Source organism: Callorhinus ursinus, unplaced genomic scaffold, assembly GCF_003265705.2.
Source record: "Callorhinus ursinus isolate GAN/ISIS: 27379988/994484 unplaced genomic scaffold, GSC_fseal_2.0 scaffold7, whole genome shotgun sequence".
NCBI classification, from domain to species: Eukaryota; Metazoa; Chordata; class Mammalia; order Carnivora; family Otariidae; genus Callorhinus; species Callorhinus ursinus.
This window is the reverse complement of record NW_027397069.1, coordinates 59,817,103-59,836,081: the sequence shown is the minus strand read 5'-3', so window position 1 is coordinate 59,836,081 and position 18,979 is coordinate 59,817,103. Positions and strand designations below refer to the sequence as shown.

At 34.5% G+C, this 18,979-nt stretch overlaps 1 protein-coding gene across 9 annotated transcripts in view; it reads right to left on the bottom strand.

Moving 5' to 3' along the window:
* TRPC4 (transient receptor potential cation channel subfamily C member 4) overlaps nucleotides 1-18,979 on the bottom strand; it is a 199,777-nt gene that overhangs the window by 104,756 nt on the left and 76,042 nt on the right. For all 9 annotated transcript variants that reach the window (XM_073894641.1, XM_073894634.1, XM_025874532.2 and 6 more), the window contains one exon: nucleotides 4,914-5,432. In XM_073894641.1, the coding sequence (XP_073750742.1) occupies nucleotides 4,914-5,432 (519 nt within the window). The remainder of the gene's footprint in view (nucleotides 1-4,913; nucleotides 5,433-18,979) is intronic.

Sequence of the window (18,979 nt, the reverse complement as noted above, 5' to 3'; positions counted from 1 at the left end):
AATCCCCTGGTTGCGTTAGGGCTACATCCTCTGTGGTTCCCCAGTCCCCGAATATACCCCCCTATGTATCCTCTAAAATATCTTTTAAAAGAATTACTAATTCTCCTCTTTTGGTTCTTGATTCCATATCAAGGGGTTTTGAATAAATCAAGAAACAAAAACCATAAATCTTGAGAGCTTTGAAGAGCTTTGATTCTGGAATATTTGGAATCAACTGAGGTCCATTATTTGGAATCAGATGCTATGGATGGCATCTGATTGACAGGAATCTCTTCACATTTCTCTCATTGCTCCATGAGAAGATAAACAAAGGATAAGAAGGGTATGAATAGTGGGCTGTTCAAATGTTGATTTTTCTCCTGCCTCTTTAACAACTCCATTAATTAATTTATAAGACAGAACCCAGATTAGTACCAAAGTTTAAAGTTAATGTTGCAAAGCTGTTGACATAGCTTCACAAAAGGGAAAATTAAATTGAAGAAGATACGCTGTTGACTAGGTAGAGACTGTTGGGTTTTTTTTAACCTTAATTTGAAGAGCTATAAAGAGATTGAATTGTAATGCTTTCACACAAAATAATGTATTTCACTGCTTTCTATTATTATTCAAGATCTAGTCTTCTTTAACGTGGGCTAGTAACTTCACAATGTGGGCAACCATGTGTAACAAACTAGGTAAGGTCTTTACTGTGAAAATATTTAAGGAACGCATCAAGCTCTCCAAATACATGCACTGATCTTACAAATATTAGTCAAGAACAGTGACAGCATGGAAGTGATTTTAACGGCCATAAACTCTATATCTGCCAACAATACACCAGGAACCAAGGAACAAGTTACTTGTTGAAGGTATGTCTTCAGTCATGCCTCACCTTTATCTAATACACAAGAGGAGACTCAGTTCCAAGGGGGTGGGTGCTTGGTTCTGTTTTTGTTTGTTTGTTTGTTTGTTCGTTTTTTCCCAGTTTCCTTTGATACTCTTCATTTTGACGAGTAACACTGGAATGGGGTGCTGGCTTCTAGCCCTGGTGAAGGGGACTTTCCCTGCTTTTCAGAGTGAGACTAAAGAGATTACTCTTTGAAGAAAAAAATAAAAGGGGGTTAAGAAAGAAAGGAAAAAGAGACTCTGCTTCTTTGAAGAAGGCAAGTGTTTTATCACAATGCAAAAATTAGAAAAAAAACAAAAACACCTTAATGTTGACATGCTTGACTTAATGATGAAGAAGCCGAGTCATGAAATAATCTCACGTGCTCAGCTGAACTAGGTTAGGGGTTCTGGTTAGATCAGATTTACCGCATGTTCACCAGGATGACATTTGGCAGAGGCAGTGGTGGTCGCAGCAGGTTTTGTAGTTAAGTATTAATAGAAATAAAGTCCTTCTGTCTATGCCTATAAAAATATCCATGATATTCAATTAATGCAGGCCTTTCTTTCTGGATGATATTACAGAAGTACCAGAATAAGTCTGTAATCAAGTCCCTGCAACATGAATTGTTTTAATATTTGAATTCATAAAAAGCTGTTAGTAGGTAATCAACCTAAACACTGCAATTTAATCAGACAAAGAAACATGCAGGGAACCTTCCAGAATTAAGAGAGTCTGCAACTTCAGGTGCATTCATATTGAACGCCTTCTCTCTTTCAGTATTGAAGTATGACTGGTAAATATGACGGATATGTTCCTGACACTCATACCCGGAGGAGAAGAGCAAAACGTAACAATACAATGCAAAATAGAATGTGTGGAAGGAGGGCATTTATCCCAGAGACTGTATGGAGGCAGATTGCTTCGTAGAATCTCCCTGTTGGAGGGGAGACCTGAGATGAGTTTGAAAGGGTGAGTGGGACTTAGCCATGTGAAGATTAGTAAGAAGGCATTCCAAAAACATAAGAGATGGACCAAAGACAAACCATAAACATTTTTAAACTAAAACTGGGAAAACTTGTGGTAAAAAGACACAAGGCAAGACATTTATGCCAGTGCAGAATTTCATTTAAGACACATGATCTTACTAGAAAATCTTACATCAGGTATTCTGAAGTCAATAATTTCTAAATAATTTAGGAATATGTTTCATAAAACATGACCTATGATTTCAAAGAATTTATAGGAAAGTAAAACCTTATTCTTGATTTAATAATGCTATTAGTCATCCAGTCTTACCTTGCTTTGGAAAAACTGTTCAACCCAAGGGAAATGTACTCTTTAATACTGAATGAGAGATACCCTAGAACAACTCTGTAGGAATTTTGTTTTAATTTTTTTCTCCATTATCATTTTGAAAGATGAAAAGAGAAAATGCAAATGCAGTGTCTTTTTAAAAATGTATCTTTTAAAAGATATTACTAATTCTTTTTTTCTTATTACATGTTATGTGTTTTTAGCCACCTTTCATCCTGTTGTATCATTAAGGATGATCAGCCTCCAATTCCACAACTTCCTATGCACAAAAAGTACAAGCATCTTGAAAGAAGTCTTAGAAATGATCAAACACTTTCTATAGCTTTGCCTCTGACACATCTAAGGACTCAATTTGTGGCTTTTTGTTGAATAGGCTTTGAAGTTAAGCATGCTTCGTATATTCCTGGAATATACAAAAGAACCTAAGCAAAGAAAAAAATGTTTAGTAGGAATGAAAATTTTTAGTTGTTCAGAAACAAAACTGAGAACAATATAGATTTAACCTTTTATTGTCTCCCTGTAATAGATGATAAGCTCTAAGACAGAGCCACACCACCATGGAGTCCTAAGTGCCCTGAGCATTGCCTGGCATGGGTTTGGTAAAATATATGTTCAAAGAGTTGATGAATGAGGAAATGAATGAATGAATAGAATTGTATAAAAATGATTTGTGAGTAAAAATATACTCCTATGTTAATATGTAAGAAATTCATACTAAAATATTTTGTCTTGGACAACCTTTTGACAAGAATACGGCAGCTTCATTTGATTAAATGTCTCTGTAGTATTCCATTCAGAGAGGATGGTAAAAAACTCAATGAGCATTTTGTTCCAGTGCTTTCACAAAAGTCATTGTGGCCAAAGACAAAGTTAAATCAGTTATGATATCAGGATCAAAATCAGGGTAGGCATAAAATAGAGCTAGGTTGTTTCGCTAACTGCAGAGCGAACAAAAATGCAACAGGTGAGCACAGCCAGTTGCTGCTACTATGTTCTTTGTTTCATTTTGTGGATTTCACATCCTGGGAATTTCATCTCACTCACAATCCAGGGGATAGCATCAACCCTGAACAGATATATCATAGGAGAAGACCTTTGTAATTACGGTGTCAATCCCTTAAATCCCTCTCCCCACAGAAAACTAAAGAAAGAGAAGCATAATACTGGGTTAATAATAGATACTTGAGAAGAACTAGCTCAAATTCTGAGGCCACATCAATATCTTACCTCATTTTATCAGTTCTTCTTTTTTGTTTTTAGATTTTTTATTTTTAAGTAATCTCTACACCCAACATGGGGCTTGAACTCACAACCTGAGGTCAAGAGTCACATGCTCTATGGATTAAGCCAGCCAGGTGCCCCTCATTTTATCAGTTCTAATACATGCTATTACTTTTAAGTGTCATATTTAGTATATAAAAACCCCTAATCAAGTGAAGTTTTTCATCAATTTCATATAGTTGTATATTAAAATTATTCTAGTTCTGTTAAAATATCAGTTTCCTGAGCCCTAAACACAAGAACGTAAAAAAAAAATGAGTTGATACTGTTGACATGGCTCAAACTGGTGTGTGTCATTTTGGAATCAGAGGGAATGCACACAAAAGAAGCTATTTCCTTCATTGTTAGGGGAAAAGATCATTTCAACTAGTTTCAGGATCCCATGACAACTGGCCAAAGAACTACAGGAAAAACTCGAGGAAGTAAATTCAGGTATTTTGAACCTTGAATATTTAGTAAGTAGCAGTAGAAAAAGCAGCCAAGACTAATGTGGAATAATCACGGCTGACCGCAAAAAAAAAAAAAAAAAAAAATTGAATACACTTTTTATTCAGAAGTCTTTTTTTCTTTTTCATCTTACATTATATAGTTTTCTCCAACTGACTTTCTAGAATAGATAATTACTATAATTCAAGAGTGAACACAGAGCCAATATTTTCTGAAGATGGAAGTAAACAGATTTTTGAGAACTCACTTAACTCAGAAATGGAAACAAAAACAATTACACTAGGTGATGAATATGACAGATCTGAGTTTTCTTTACTTAATATTCAAATCCATGGAAATTTCATGAGAAATTTATAACTCTTCTGCAACTAACTTCTTAAATTTCTTATTCCTGACCAATCAAGAGACTAAGTCAGACGTGAGAGGTTTTAGTACTTTCATCTGCTGTTGGACTAAGGGCTTTCCCTTTATTAATAACTTCTAATAATGTATTTTATTAACATAAGGAGTTATAATTTACTAAGAGCCTTCACACCCATCCACACACATTTTATACTTCCTACAAATCTTTGAAGAATGTATTTTATATATATAAATAAATATATATAACAAAATATTATATATATTAAATCCATTAAGCAGATGAGGAAACTAAATCTCAAAGAGATATGAAAAGTAACAAGGCCCTCTAAAGGAACAAGAGTTATAAATGGCAGAACCAGAACTTTCAGTGTGGAGATTCTAAAATTCATCCGTTTTTCCATTATACCACAGTAAATGTGTACATTTTACCACATTCGCCAAATGCCATCACCAGTTATTATGCCATTTCTTGCCATTCTTCAATGTGTTTCGAAATTATTAATCTGGCAAAGAATAAACATCATCCATTTGCAGGTAAGCAGAAAAGCCTCTAAAGCCCAAACGTAATTTTAGAGTACCAGTTGGCATCACTGTGAATAAATCCTACGACATTTTGATAAAAAGGTCTGGCAACACTCACCTCTTTTTGACGGTACTTTATGGCCAATTTGAGTCTCGCGAGATCATTTCCACTTTGTTCTTCTATGAGACTACTGTCATCTCTGTAATTAAGAATGATTTCCAGTTCTCTGGAACTCCTTGTCTGATCCAGTAGGTCCTTAGCAAACTGTTTGCACTGTCGGGACAGCTCCTCATACTCCGACTTGAATTCGTTTTCCACTTTACTCAGCTCCTGAAGCTCCCAACTTAGCTGAAAGGCTGTGAGAAAAGGGTCTTCACTTGACAGTGCGATGAGAGAGGGGCTGGCCAAGGCCTTGTAGATGTTGAGTCTGGAGCGTGAGTGGCGGAGGCTATCCACATCCGAGCTGGAGACGCATTCCACGCAATTGCAGCGTACCTCGTGGGGTCTGGGCACGGAGACTCCTTTCTGAACTAGAAGCTTGATTATCTCATAATTATTTGTATGGGCTGCCAAAATGATTGGTGTAATGTCTGGAGTGAATTCAGAGAACTGCTTATCAAGGAGTATGGGAGGCACCTAGAAAAAAGAAGAAAGCAGAGGTGATGAATATTTATTCATTTGTTCAAGCCTGTGAATTTCAAACAGTATGCTATAGCAACGCTGAACAAAAAAGTTCATAAATCTTTTGCCAGGCTTTTTTGCAGGAGAAAGATGGCTTTATTTTCTTCTGCCAAAAGACAAAAGAAAATTAGTGAAAAAAAACCTTTCCAATATAATGACACATTATTCTTATTATGTTTGTTTAATCTGACTTTTGACATTTTATGAAATCTTCAAATAAGTGGCTATGGGAAGTCTTTACTTGATAAAAGACTTTGTTGCTCCCAGTTTATTTTCTGGCTCTCAATCTTTGCTTTTCTTTCCGGGAGGTGTGGACTCCTTAAATAATCAAGAAATACACTGAATAATAGTTAATGATTTGTTTTAAACCCAAGCTTTTCCTCTGCAATATGTCTTTTAGTTCTTCAATTGTTTTTGTTTGTTTGTTTGTTGTTTTATCTTCTGCATTCCTAAAACCAAGTCAATGATTAAAGGTGGCAGAACATAAGAAGGCTGGCCTCATGCTTTCTGCTTGCTTTCATCTATCACTTTATAGTATATTTTCCACATGACCACAAGTGCTCCTTCACCGTTTTATCAGAAATAAACAAATGGTTATCAATGAATCAGGGCACCATGTGTTTATGCACCATTTCCTTTGGGTTTTACTCTAGGAATGGTAATGATGAAAATACTATAATAGGCACTATTTAGTCAACATTTGTTAGGGACATTAACCCTCACTATTATTCACATCTTACAGATGGGATCCTTCAGTGCATAAGTGCAAGACCTACTTTTTGCACCCAGGTCCACCTGATACCCAAGGCTGTGTGTATTCCACCACACCACACTGCTTTACAATTTTTGGTTTAATAGTTCTTCCTGCTGGCACAAAGAGGCATCTATTAAAATAAATGCTGTATAAGGTGAGTTAAAAAAGCATGGCAGAAAAAAATGATGACCATGTACCACATAAAATATACTGTAAACTATAAAGGAAACCATAAAAGGATCAAAAGCAAAACAACTATGTGGAGAAAAACAAAACTCATATGAAACTTTAATTACACTACTTTTAAGTAGAGGTATAATCTTTATATGAGAATAATTAAGCCTGTGTGCTTTTAATTTATTTGGCCATTTAGAATATCTATTTATTTTATAAGAAACACTCTATAAAGAATAACGAGATGTAGTTATCTATTTAAAGGTTATTTGAAATATATGCAATCAGTTGATAAAGATAGTACCTACTAATTATAAAATTAGGAACAACACTGTTGAGATAGCACTGTATGTTCAAGCAGGGTCAACACATACTTCATTACTTTTAAGTAAATGGCTTTCATTTTAAATATTACATTAATTAAAAATTTAATTAGTCATTTATTACAAAGAGAAAAATGTCATTAATTAAAACTAAACACGTAATCTTTAAGTAACTATACTTCAAGTTTTTTTTATGGCAAACATGAGGAAAAACAAAAACAGTGTAAGTAAATAAGTTCTTATATTAAATGTATATTTAAGTGATAGATGCAATTTGAAGGGGCTTTCTGGATTCAATAGAATTTCATCTAGATTTCTAGATGGTTTTTAAAAGCTATCAATAATTTTAAATTTATTAACCATAAAATGCAACTTTGAAGAATACTTCAGCAAAATTTTATGAAAAAATAATTATAATATGGTCATATTAAAAAGCATTCATATTTCAGAAGAATGCCAGTGTCATAGTATTAGAGAGAGATATGGCAAAATAACTGATAAAATAGGTGAGCATATACCAAGAATAAATATTCTGTTTATGAGTCTTAATATCCAATAAATCATTGTGAATTTTTAATTTTTTAAATATATGGACATCTCTAATCGTATATTTTATAAGGAATTTATTTTAGAAAATAACTTTTGAATGAAACTTTTTTTTAAAGATTTTATTTATTTATTTGACAGAAAGAGAGAGAGCACAAAGGGGGAGCGTCAAGCAGAGGGAGAGGGAGAAGCAGGTTCTCCACAGAGCAGGGAGCCCGATGCGGGATTCAATCCCAGGACCCTGGGATCATGACCTGAGCAGAAGGCAGACGCTTAACCGACTGAGCCACCCAGGCGCCCTTGAATGAAACTGTTTTATAAGACCACCAATATAATAATAATTTATTGGCCAATAAATAACTATTTTTTAAATTATATAATTTTAATTACCTTAGAGTTACCTCTTACTCTAAAATGTGTTCTAAATCAACAATATATTATATGTTGTCTCTACCATTAATTGTTTGATGCCCAGCTGGTCAGGGACCACTAGACACTGGGGACCGTTTGGCCTTAGGGGTCCTTCACGCAGGAGTCTGTGGGGCCTCTGACCAGCCAGCCAGACAGGCACACGTCAGTGTTTAGGCATGTCCTGGAGGCAGGCTCTGGGGTTTCTCCCACTCCATTAAGAAAAATAGCAATAAAACAAAAACACTTTAAAAAAAATTGCCTGTTACTGAGTACTAATTATATGCCTGCAGCAATGATTACATGGTGTTTGAAAATTGGAGGTTATTTTACTCTATCATCAATTCTACATTTACTAGCTTGTATTCCTCTATATGTAAATCTATGCCCTCTTCTCCTTTTTATTACTGAGTATTCCTATGGACCCATAGATTCTTCCTTTATTTTATTCAATATATAGTGATTAATTGCAAGAATTATTCACTTTGAACTTATTGAGGTATAACATACCTTCATTAAAATGCACAACTGTTAATGTGAAGCTTTATACATCTATGTATATATATATATTTTAAAGATTTTATTTATTTGAGAGAGAGAGAGAGAATGAGAGAGAGAGAGAGAGTATGAGAGGGGGGTGGGTCAGAGAGAGAAGCAGACTCTCCACCAAGCAGGGAGCCCAATGCTGGACTCGATCCCAGGACTCCAAGGATCATGACCTGAGCCGAAAGCAGTCACGGAATTAACTGAGCCACCCAGGCGCCCCGAAGCTTCATATATTTTTAAAATGTGTATGCACCTGTGTGACACAACACAGATAATAATCCAGAAGAGGGCCTGCACCTCAGGAACCTTCCTCTTGTTACCTCCTGGTTGTTACATTTTGTAATCACAAACCTAAACGCTATCCCCAGAGATCACTTTCACACACACTTGTTCACTTTATATACATGAATCATAAAGTATGTACTTTTTACGTCTAGCTTTCTTTGGGCAACATTAGCTCTTTGAAATACATTAATATTGTTAGAAGCAATCTTTTTTGTAATTTCCATTCTGTATGATATCTTGATTTATGAATATAACACAATTTATTTAATATTCTCTTGTTGAGGGGTGCCTGGGTGGCTCAGTCGTTAAGCGTTTGCCTTTGGCTCAGGTCGTGATCCTAGGGTACTGGGATCGAGTCCCATGTCAGGCTCCCTGCTCCGCGGGAAGCCTGCTTCTCCCTCTCCTGTTCGCCCTGCTTGTGTTCCCTCTCTCACTGTGTCTCTGTCAAATAAATAAATAAAATCTTAAAAAAAAAATTCTCTTGTTGATAACATTTGTGTGATTTCCAGTTTCCTATTTGTGGCTATCTTAGAGTCACCTCTTATATTGCTTCTATGCACATTTTTGTCCGTGTCTGCTAATACATATCTAAGAATGCAATTTCTGGGTCAAATAGTTTCTTAAGTAGTTATATCAATTTTCAAGACTATCACACATTATACTTGGTATTGCCAATTATCTACCTATTTGTTTACGCCATTCATTATGTCAAGAAATCATTTTGAATTTTTTATTTATTATTTATTATCAAGCGTGTTGAATTAGCCTAAGACCTTTTCCATTTCTATGGAGATAATTATATAATTGTTCCCCTTACTCCTAAAAACGTGGCAAGTTAGACTAATGGATTTCTTAATATTGAAACATTCTGGCTTTCCTGAAATAAATTCCATTTGGTCAAATGTGTAATATTTTTAGTATGACTAATATTTTTATTTATATTTTTTGTACGAATGTTCATAAGTGAGATTGATTTCTAATCTTTACTATGTTGTTTTCATCAAATTTTGGTATGAATACTGTGCTTCCTTCATGAAAATCATATGGATTCTCTCTTCCTTTGGAATACAGGGAGATGAGCCCCTCAGATCTTTCTTCTTCTTCTTCTTCTTTTTTTAAGATTGTATTTATTCATTTGAGAGGGAGAGAGACAGAGAGAGCACAAGCAGGGGGAGACGGAGAAGCAGACTACCCGCTGAGCAGGGAGCCTGTCATGGGGCTTGATCCCAGGACCCTGAGATCATAACCCAAGCCAAAGGCAGACACTTAACCCACTGAGCCATCCAGGTGCCCCTCAGATCTTTTTTCGAGGACTTACTGCCTACCTATAAGAATTAATAGCCTCCAGCGGTCCACCTCTTTAGGTTCTTCCTCAATTTTGGAGCCCAAGACAATGACAGAATAAGTAGGCTAGACAAGGGCCTATTTCCACCCAGGATGGGACACCTCTGGTGAGTTCCCCTTTACAATGGCAGGTTTTTTTTGTCAGTTCCGCATCATGGTCTAATGGCTTCCTTTTCTCAATCCTGCTTCCTTACCTTTTACTTTCAAAACGTTATTTTCCAATAAATCTTTTGTAATCAACTCATTTTATCCTCCTCTTGGGGCATCTGGGTGGTTTTGTTGCTTAAACATCTGCCTTTGGCTCAGGTCATGATCCTGGGGTCCTGGGATCAAGGCTCCCTTCTCAGCGGGGGGTCTGCTTCTCCCTCTCCCTTTGCTCCTCCCCCCTGCTCGTTTTTTTTTTCTCTCTCTCTCAAATAAATGAATAAAAAATTTTTTTATCTGCTTCTTGAAGAATCCAAAATGTGATTGATCTGTTTTCCATTCTGTGAGGGAAAAAAATAAGTAACACTGAAATTATTTTATCTTTGAAAGTTCAAAATTGTCCCGTGAAACCCATCAATGCTTGCTATTCTTTTATGTGATAGTTATTCAGTAACTTTTCTTATTTATTGCATAATAATTAGCTTGGCTTTTTGATCAATAATGGGGTCAGTTAGTATAAACTGCATTTTCCTGGGAAGTTATTCAGTTCATCTGGGTTCATTTAGAAAAGATAGTTTTAAATATGCAAGGATTTGGGAAATGCTATACTCACAGTGTCCCTCCTGAGGAATCTACCATGGGACAAGATGATGGGGAACTGAGGAAAGGACAAATGGTGGGGCTATGTATGTATGTAATAGTTCATCAAAGATCAATACAAAGTTAAGAAAATGTAAATTTTAAATGTTCTGAAAAGGAAAAAAGAACGAAAGAGAGAGATCGAGAGAAAAGAACGTGTGGAGAAAAAGGCTTTCTATTTAACCAGCTAATAGAACAGAGCCTTGGTAAAGCAAAAGGGGGACATGAATGTTTTATAAAAGGTATTAATATAAAATACAAACTATTCTAACTAATGAGAAAATACAGGTCTTGAGGACCTTCAATTCTTCCCCTCCACTATTGCAAAGGTAAATTTTCCAAAATATTAATCTCTCAGACAATTCCCTTTTTAAAACTACTACCATGGCTTACAACTACTTTGATTTAATAATTCACTCATACATCAATCAACAAATATTTATTGACTCTGTTGTCTGGTGCTACATCAGACTCTGAGAAATTAAGAAAAATGAAGTTCAAACAGTCCACATGCTCAAACAAAAGATGCCATACTTGACAGATTCCCAGATCTCTCAGCAAACTGAATCAAATGTCACTAATTTACTATAAATCCAACACAATAGTAGGTACCATGTGAAATGCTCAGAAAAATAAGAAACAAGTGTTTGCAACATCACATCAGACGCTCACCAAGTTTTAATTGTTCTGAAAATTTTCCAAGTACTCACCAAAATCTCAGGGAAGTGTTTCTGCTATATATTCTTTATAACGGACCAGTAGAGTTAGAATAAACTATTAACTGTAAAAATATGCTGTAGATGTAAGAATTACTTGGTAACTTTTATTCAATATTAACAAGAATTTAGTACTCTGCAACATTTTACTCTCCTTAACAAGTAGCAAATATATTGGGAGCAGAGAAATGCAGATTTAAATGGTTCTTTTAGAAATGTTAGAATATTTGGGCTGATATTCTTTTTCTACTTAGCAAAGTGCCTAACAGTATGTGTTTCATACTATAATACTAGTTGTAAGTGATTGCCATTTCATGGGTGATGTCATGGAATCAGATTTCTGAGCTTTCCAATGAATAACCGAAACCAGCTCTGATGCAAAGGATCCAATCACAGCCAATCACAGAAGGGGAGAGACAATGAAAGGTAAAATAGGCCCCTCAGGTTTTTACTCTTGCAGCCCAGGCATTTATCAGTTGATACAACTTTGCTATCTATTAAATAGGCAGAAATTTTTAAAAGTCTGAAATATAAGGCATTGGATCTCAGAAACCTTTAAAAAATTCAGAAAATGAGCTTGTTCCCCCCTTTTTCACACTTCATTTTCAAACCAATCTATTTTCTGTCCCAGTTTCTCTTCTTTGCTTTATTCAGTATCTTCAACATGTAACTCTCTCTCTCTCTTTCCTTCTGTGGTTCCAATGTTACGGGTGAAAACATAGCCCCCAACATTAAAATAAATAAATAGGTCACTGTAGGTACTCAGTAGCTATTTCCTAAACATGATTTTGATAGAAACATAGTTTTTATTAAATATATTTTTTAAATTTGTCATTTGGCATATTTAAGGACAAATGTGAATATAATGAACATAACCCTGTAGATGAAAATCACACCATGCTTGACTTTTAGCTGAAGTAAAATCTATAGACATAAAAGCATTACACCCAGGCAAACAGACATGCATAAAAATATATACTCACATCACTAATAAATAAATAACACATATACATGCCATTTTTAAAAATATAAATTCCAGTGATTGAATGACATATTTCACCCAGTAATCCACAACAAAGCAGAACAGGCAATTAAAAGACGATCCTAAAACCAAGTAAAAGTTGTTTTTTATATTGCAGACCTGGAAGATTCTCTAGCTTTTCTTCTGTCTAAGCTCTATTAATGAATATTGTTCAGTGCTTTTTTGTCAACCTTACCATAACATTAGTTACATTATTAATGGAATTATTTTCATGCCACATAACATTAAAAGTGACTTTAATTAACTTGTAATTAGATTGCTTTTCTCAAATTTATTCACAATCTTCACCTTGAAGTGATTAAGCACCAATCTGAGGCATATAATTTAAAGTCTAGAGTGTGATATTCTACCCAAATACAGAAATGTCTCTTTGCCACTAAGATAGACATTTTTGAACTATTAATACTGAAATATAAATTTCTAGGAGAGAAATTCATCCTGGAGTAACATTCATCCAATTTAAGAGTACTTATTTTCTTAAATTCAGCATTTATTATAGTGGGTTGTATAAACTGAATAAAAGAAATTTATTTGTATAATATTATTTAGCGTTTCCTAAATCACTGACTAAACAGATCCACATTCTATTCTGGCTCCACTCTTAATTAGTTAATTAGTTAATTATTTTGTGAATTCCTCCTAATTTCTCTGCTATATGAAAAACAATATCCCAACTATAACATGAAATTTCTATGATTCAATCACTTTTTAAATATCCCAGATGATGGCACAATAATAGAAAATTTATGAGGCTTTTTTTTAAGTGCTTCAATAAAAATTTGTTGACTTCTTTAGTATCATTTTGCTTTTAGCATCAATTTTTTTATCTAATGTATCAAAACCTTCATTTTTTAAAACTCAGGATTATAAATATTAAATATATCCCTTTCATATACTCAGTCAAACTCAAATCAGCATAAGGGAGTTTCAACTCAGAGTTATGTTTAAAAATTCATTAAATATCAGTTATTTAGAATTTGAAATTTTCACACACACACCCACATGCCACAAAAACCAAGTAGTTGTCATATGAATAAATGAATGAATGAATGAAGAGACAGATGGATGGAAAAATGAATACTTAGGTTACAATCTTATCTAAACAAAGTCAGCTTTATTACTTTAGGCCCATACTGTTGCCTGGAAAGACTAAACAGAATTCAAAATTCTACTTGTACAGAAATAAAACCTCCCTTTGCTCTTGGTCTCAGCACAGGACAAATGATTTATTGGTATGTTCACAACTGATCTATAAGAGCAAAGACTCTTATGCTTTCCCCTACTTTTGAGTGGCTGAAGTTTTCAAGACACTAATTGTTTGATCTGATATCTAATGAAAACCTTAATCCAGAAAATAATTATAAAAAGCAGCTCAAAAGGAATCAGACACTATTATGTGCATATGGCTCTAAATCAGGGGTTCTCCAGTTTTTGTGTACCTCACAAAATATGGAGCAGCCTGTGGATCCTTATTCAGAAAGAAGAATATTTCTAAGCATAAATGCATTGTATTACACAGCAAAAAGTATTTAAATATATTTAAAATCTAAAGACAAATATGTGATGGACTAACATATATTCTTCTCTATTAATGCATTAAATACAAAGATCTATTGGGAGGTAATTAGACTAATTTTGAAGTAATGATCAACATGTAAATATATCAGGTATATGGTAAAATGGTAATATGAGAGCAAAATACCTATGATTTCTGCTATTGACAAAGACACAAGAATTTCTAGCAAAACTAATTTTTTGGCTTATGTTCAGAATGGAAGGAAACTATATATTCCAATTAGAAGTTAGTAAAAATAAAGAAGTATTTTTTTCCAGTTCATCTTAGTTCACAGATATCCTTGAATTTTATCTATTGCTTCCCTAAGTTAAGAAGTTCTTCAAGTCTGACTTAATTGGAATTGGAAAACTCAAATGAGAATTTTAACTAGAAAGCACTAACCAGCGAGTTGTTTTTTTAGGAGAGGTAATTAGAGAATTTGAAAGACGTTCTGGAAAGAAAGAAAAGAAAACATTATTTTTGAAATAAAAAAATACATTTTTCATCTTTATTCAAAGATAGAATGTTCTATAGTTACAAATGTCCTAGAATGTCAAGTGGAAAAAATAGATCACAACACACACATTCATGTGTGTGCGCACGCACACACACAGATGTTTACTTTGTGAGGGAAAATTCTAGAAATTTGGGGGGAAATCCAGAAGACTTAGCATGTAAATAAATGATGTTTAAGGGGCAAATATAAAAACAGATGGAGAAAAGATGACAAAAAATGAGGCACAAATAGCAAGGGAAATTTTCCTATCCTAAGGAAATGTTGGGTCTATACACTGAGAGGGCTCATCAGGTCTTTGGTTGAAACAATGAAAACAATGACATATGATTAGACACATCCTGCTGATATCCCAGACTTCCAAGGTTTTAAAAAAAAAGAGGACGAGTGTGAAATCATCAGATCTATAGAATGAGAGGGTAACAATGAAGATGCAACTAATATCAAACCTCTTATCTTCTCTTATGAAAATCTGTGAGACGTGTCATTGTAACTTTACACAATTTTTAGTAAGTGAATATGAGTCCAGAATACTGCATCTAGCCAAGTTGCCATTTCTCTCCTGTTAGGATAAAAAGCAAATGCAGTTATACTAGAATTCAGAAGGTATGTCACGCATATGTCTTACAGGAACAACTTTTCCAGATAATATTATAACCAAATGTTAAGTGATTCACCTCCAGGTAGGTAGGAAGAAATAGTTTGAGCAATGAATCTTGCAGTACTGGAGTTACTCAATGTTTATTTGTATGGTGACTGGGGTTTGGTAATATGGTTAATCAGTAAAGATACTTGAAGCAGAAGAGACAGAAAGAGAATATCCAAAAACAGCTTGGAATTCAGTTTTAAACTATTTCGCTGTAACCTAGGAATTGGTGGGTAAGATTTGAGGTTGGAGAATAAAGAGACAAAATACACTTTTGTTTTTACTGAGTTTCTTATAAATAACATAGAGCTTCCTTCATTTAGTTTATATGTATGTGGGCCTCTGTCTTTTAATTAGGGGCAACTGGTCTATTAATAATAATACCACATTAGTGATATTATTATCATGAATAATAACAGTATTAGTTTGGGCTTCCATATTATTTTATATTTATTGTTTATTTTCTTGGTTTCAGTTCTCACCTTTAGTTTTGTATTTCTTTCTTTTTTTTTTTTTTTAAAGTGGGCTCCAAACCCAGTGTAGGGCTTGAACTCATGACCCTGAGGTTAAGACTTGAGCTGATAGCCGTTTGATGCTTAACCAACTGAGCCACCCAGGCACTCCTACTTTTGTATTTTTTTAAGTAGTTCTAATTTTATTTTATTTAATTAATTAATTTATTTTAAGTAGGCTCTATGCCCAACATGGGGCTTGAACCACAACCCAGATATCAAGAGTCATATGCTCCCCAACTGAGCTAGCAAGGAACCCCTACTTTTGTATTTTATTTTTATTTTTTTAAGATTTATTTATTTATCTGAGAGAGAGGGAGAAAGTGGGGGAAGGGCAGAGAGAGAGGGAGAGAAGCAGACTACCCCCGAGTGCAGAGTCTGACATGGGGCTCTAGTCTCACAACCCTGAGATCATGGCTCATAACCTGAGCCAAAATCAAGAGTTTGATGTTTAGGGGTGCCTGGGGGGCTTAGTCTTTTAAGCTTCTGCCTTCTTTGGCTCAGGTTATGATCTCTGGGTCCTGGGATTGGGTCCTATGAGATGGAGCCCTGCGTCAGACTTCCTGCTCAGCGGGGAGTCTGCTTCTCTCTCTCTCCCTCTGCCCCTCCCCACCACTCATTCTCTCTCTCTCTCTCAAATAAATGAATAAAATCTGTAAAAAAAAAAAAAAGTCAGTCACTTAACCTACTGAGCCACCAGACACCGCCCTACTTTTGTATTTTAAATAGGCAATAAATAACAAAAATTTAGGTGTTAACAAAGTAAGAAATCCTCTTCTTAAAAAAAAAACCCAAAGATCAAAAGGAAAAGGAAAATGAAGTTAAAAATTCTCTAGAAAGGAGACCACTACAATAATTATTAACAAGTTCAATTCAACAGTGTATGAAAAGAATAAAACACAATGTAAAAATAGGGTTTTATTTCAGAACTGTAATTGCTTTTGATTATCATTATATTTTTCACTGTCATTCATTACCATATGTGTATTTGCATGGACTCTGGAGTCAGAGTGCCTGGGTTTACAAAGAGGTTTTACCCTGCACTAGCTGGGTAGCAGTGGCCAAGTTACTGCATCTCTTTGTGCTTCACTTTCTTTACCCGTAAAATGGGCCAAGAAAGTATCTACTGTAGCACTGTTATGACAGCTAGTCTGTTTATGCAGTAAAGTACTTAGAACAGTGCATCGCCCTTGGTGGGAGCTTAATATACATCTACCAAGATTGTCCCTCCCTGCATTAGAATGTAAGCTTCCCGGGGGCAGGGACTGTGCAGGTTTCTCAACTTGTCCCTGGCCCCCTGCTGGCACATGAATAATAAATAATGGCACATGAGCCAATAAACACTTATTGAATGAATGAATGCATCTATGAGTGGCATCATGAAGTGTTTCCAAAACTTTCCAGTATTTTTTAATGTGATGATACTGTACATGAAAGGGTGTTTGGTAGAATCAATCACCGTTCCTAACTATGAGGAAAAAGTATATACCAAAAACCAATAGAAAACTTCATGATAAAGAGTGAAAGGTCTTCCTATTAAAATTAGAAATGAGCTAAAAGTTTATTTTTGCCATTATTCTTCACCATTTTGGAGTTTCTGCTTAATGCAATAAGATTAGGAAATAAAGTATCAGTAAAAATACTAAGACAAAACAAATTTATCTCTATTTGCCAGATAAATGAAAAGCTGAGGGACTCTAAGAAACATTAATAAAGCTTAATATAAGACTCATATACAAAAATCCATATTCTCTCTATTAGCAATATAAGTTATAATCAGACCTGATTTCATATAGAATGAAAAATTGGTCATTATTAATAGTGACAAAATATACAATACTTATGAACAAAAATAAATAAAAATTAATAAAACTTATAAGAAGAAACAATAAAACATCATGGGGCATAAAATAAGGTCCAAAATATGAGGAAATACATTTCTGGATAACTATACCTAATATCTTAATCATGCCAATTGTCTCAAATGAAATATATACATTTAATAACATTTCACTTGGGATCTTTTTATGTTCTTTTATTTATAACTTGATAAAATTCTTTTATTAGTTAATATGGAGGAATATATATCTAAGAATTATACAAATTGTGAAATGGAGAATATGATATGAGAATATGACATGAGACTACAGCAAGAAATATAAATTAGTTGAATAGAATTTTGACTGAAATTAAACTTATTATATATAGGAGCTTCATGTGTGAAAAATTGGAATTTCTATTCAGTTGGAAAAAGTGGTTCACATATTACATAGCACTGAAACAATTCTCTACCCAAACAAACAAAATTGATCCCTATCTCATTTCATAATAATACATTCGAGATGGAAATTTAAATGTAAAAAAGAAAAAGTAACACAATTTTAGAAAAGAATTTGAAAAAATAGTTGGATAGCCCCAGGGTTGGGGAGAACTCTTGAAGCAAGATTGGAAACACAGAACAGAAAACTATATATTTTATTACACAATTCTTAAGTAGAATGACCAAAGATACCATAAATAAAGTCACAAAATAAACTACGGTAAACCAATTTTGCTATATATGAAACGTACTTAAAATTCATAACATACAAAGAGGTTTCTCTTTGTAAATTGGAAGTAAAGTTATAAACAAACCAATGAACAAATGGATAATTATAAACTAGAGTTTTGCAGAAGAAAATCAAAAGGTCAGAAACATTGGATGATCTTTCTCACTATAATCAGGGAGAGGCAAATTAAAACAATAGTGAACTACAAGATTTTGGGCATCATACTGCCAAATTGAAGGAGTTGTGGATACAAGTTCCCTCCCTCATCAAAACCTAGAGCAATATGAATTACAACAGCCTTGTTGGAAAGTATCTGGTGCTTAATCAAACTTTCCTATGGAGAAACAATTACCATGAGAATATTATTTTTTTAAGATTTATTTATTTATTTGAGAGAGCGAGAATGAGAGGGAGAGAGTACATGAGGGGGGGAGGGTTAGAGGGAGAAGCAGGCTCCTTGCTGAGCAGGGAGCCCGATGCGGGACTTGATCCAGGGACTCCAGGATCATGACCTGAGCCGAAGGCAGTCGCTTAACTAACTGAGCCACCCAGGCGCCCCTCCATGAGAATATTTCTTTATATTTATTTCATCATTGTTTGTCATGGTAGAAATTGGGGTATACCTGAATGTTTTCCAAAAGGGAAAACGTCGCACAGCTTGTGGCATATCCCTATATGAAATGTTACAGTGCTTTAGATAATCTGAACTAGAATTAATACTGTATCTATCAGTCTGGAGGGATTGCCCTGAGGTTTCATTCTGTCCTGTTGGAGAGCTGTAGCATAATTATTTACATAAAGGCTC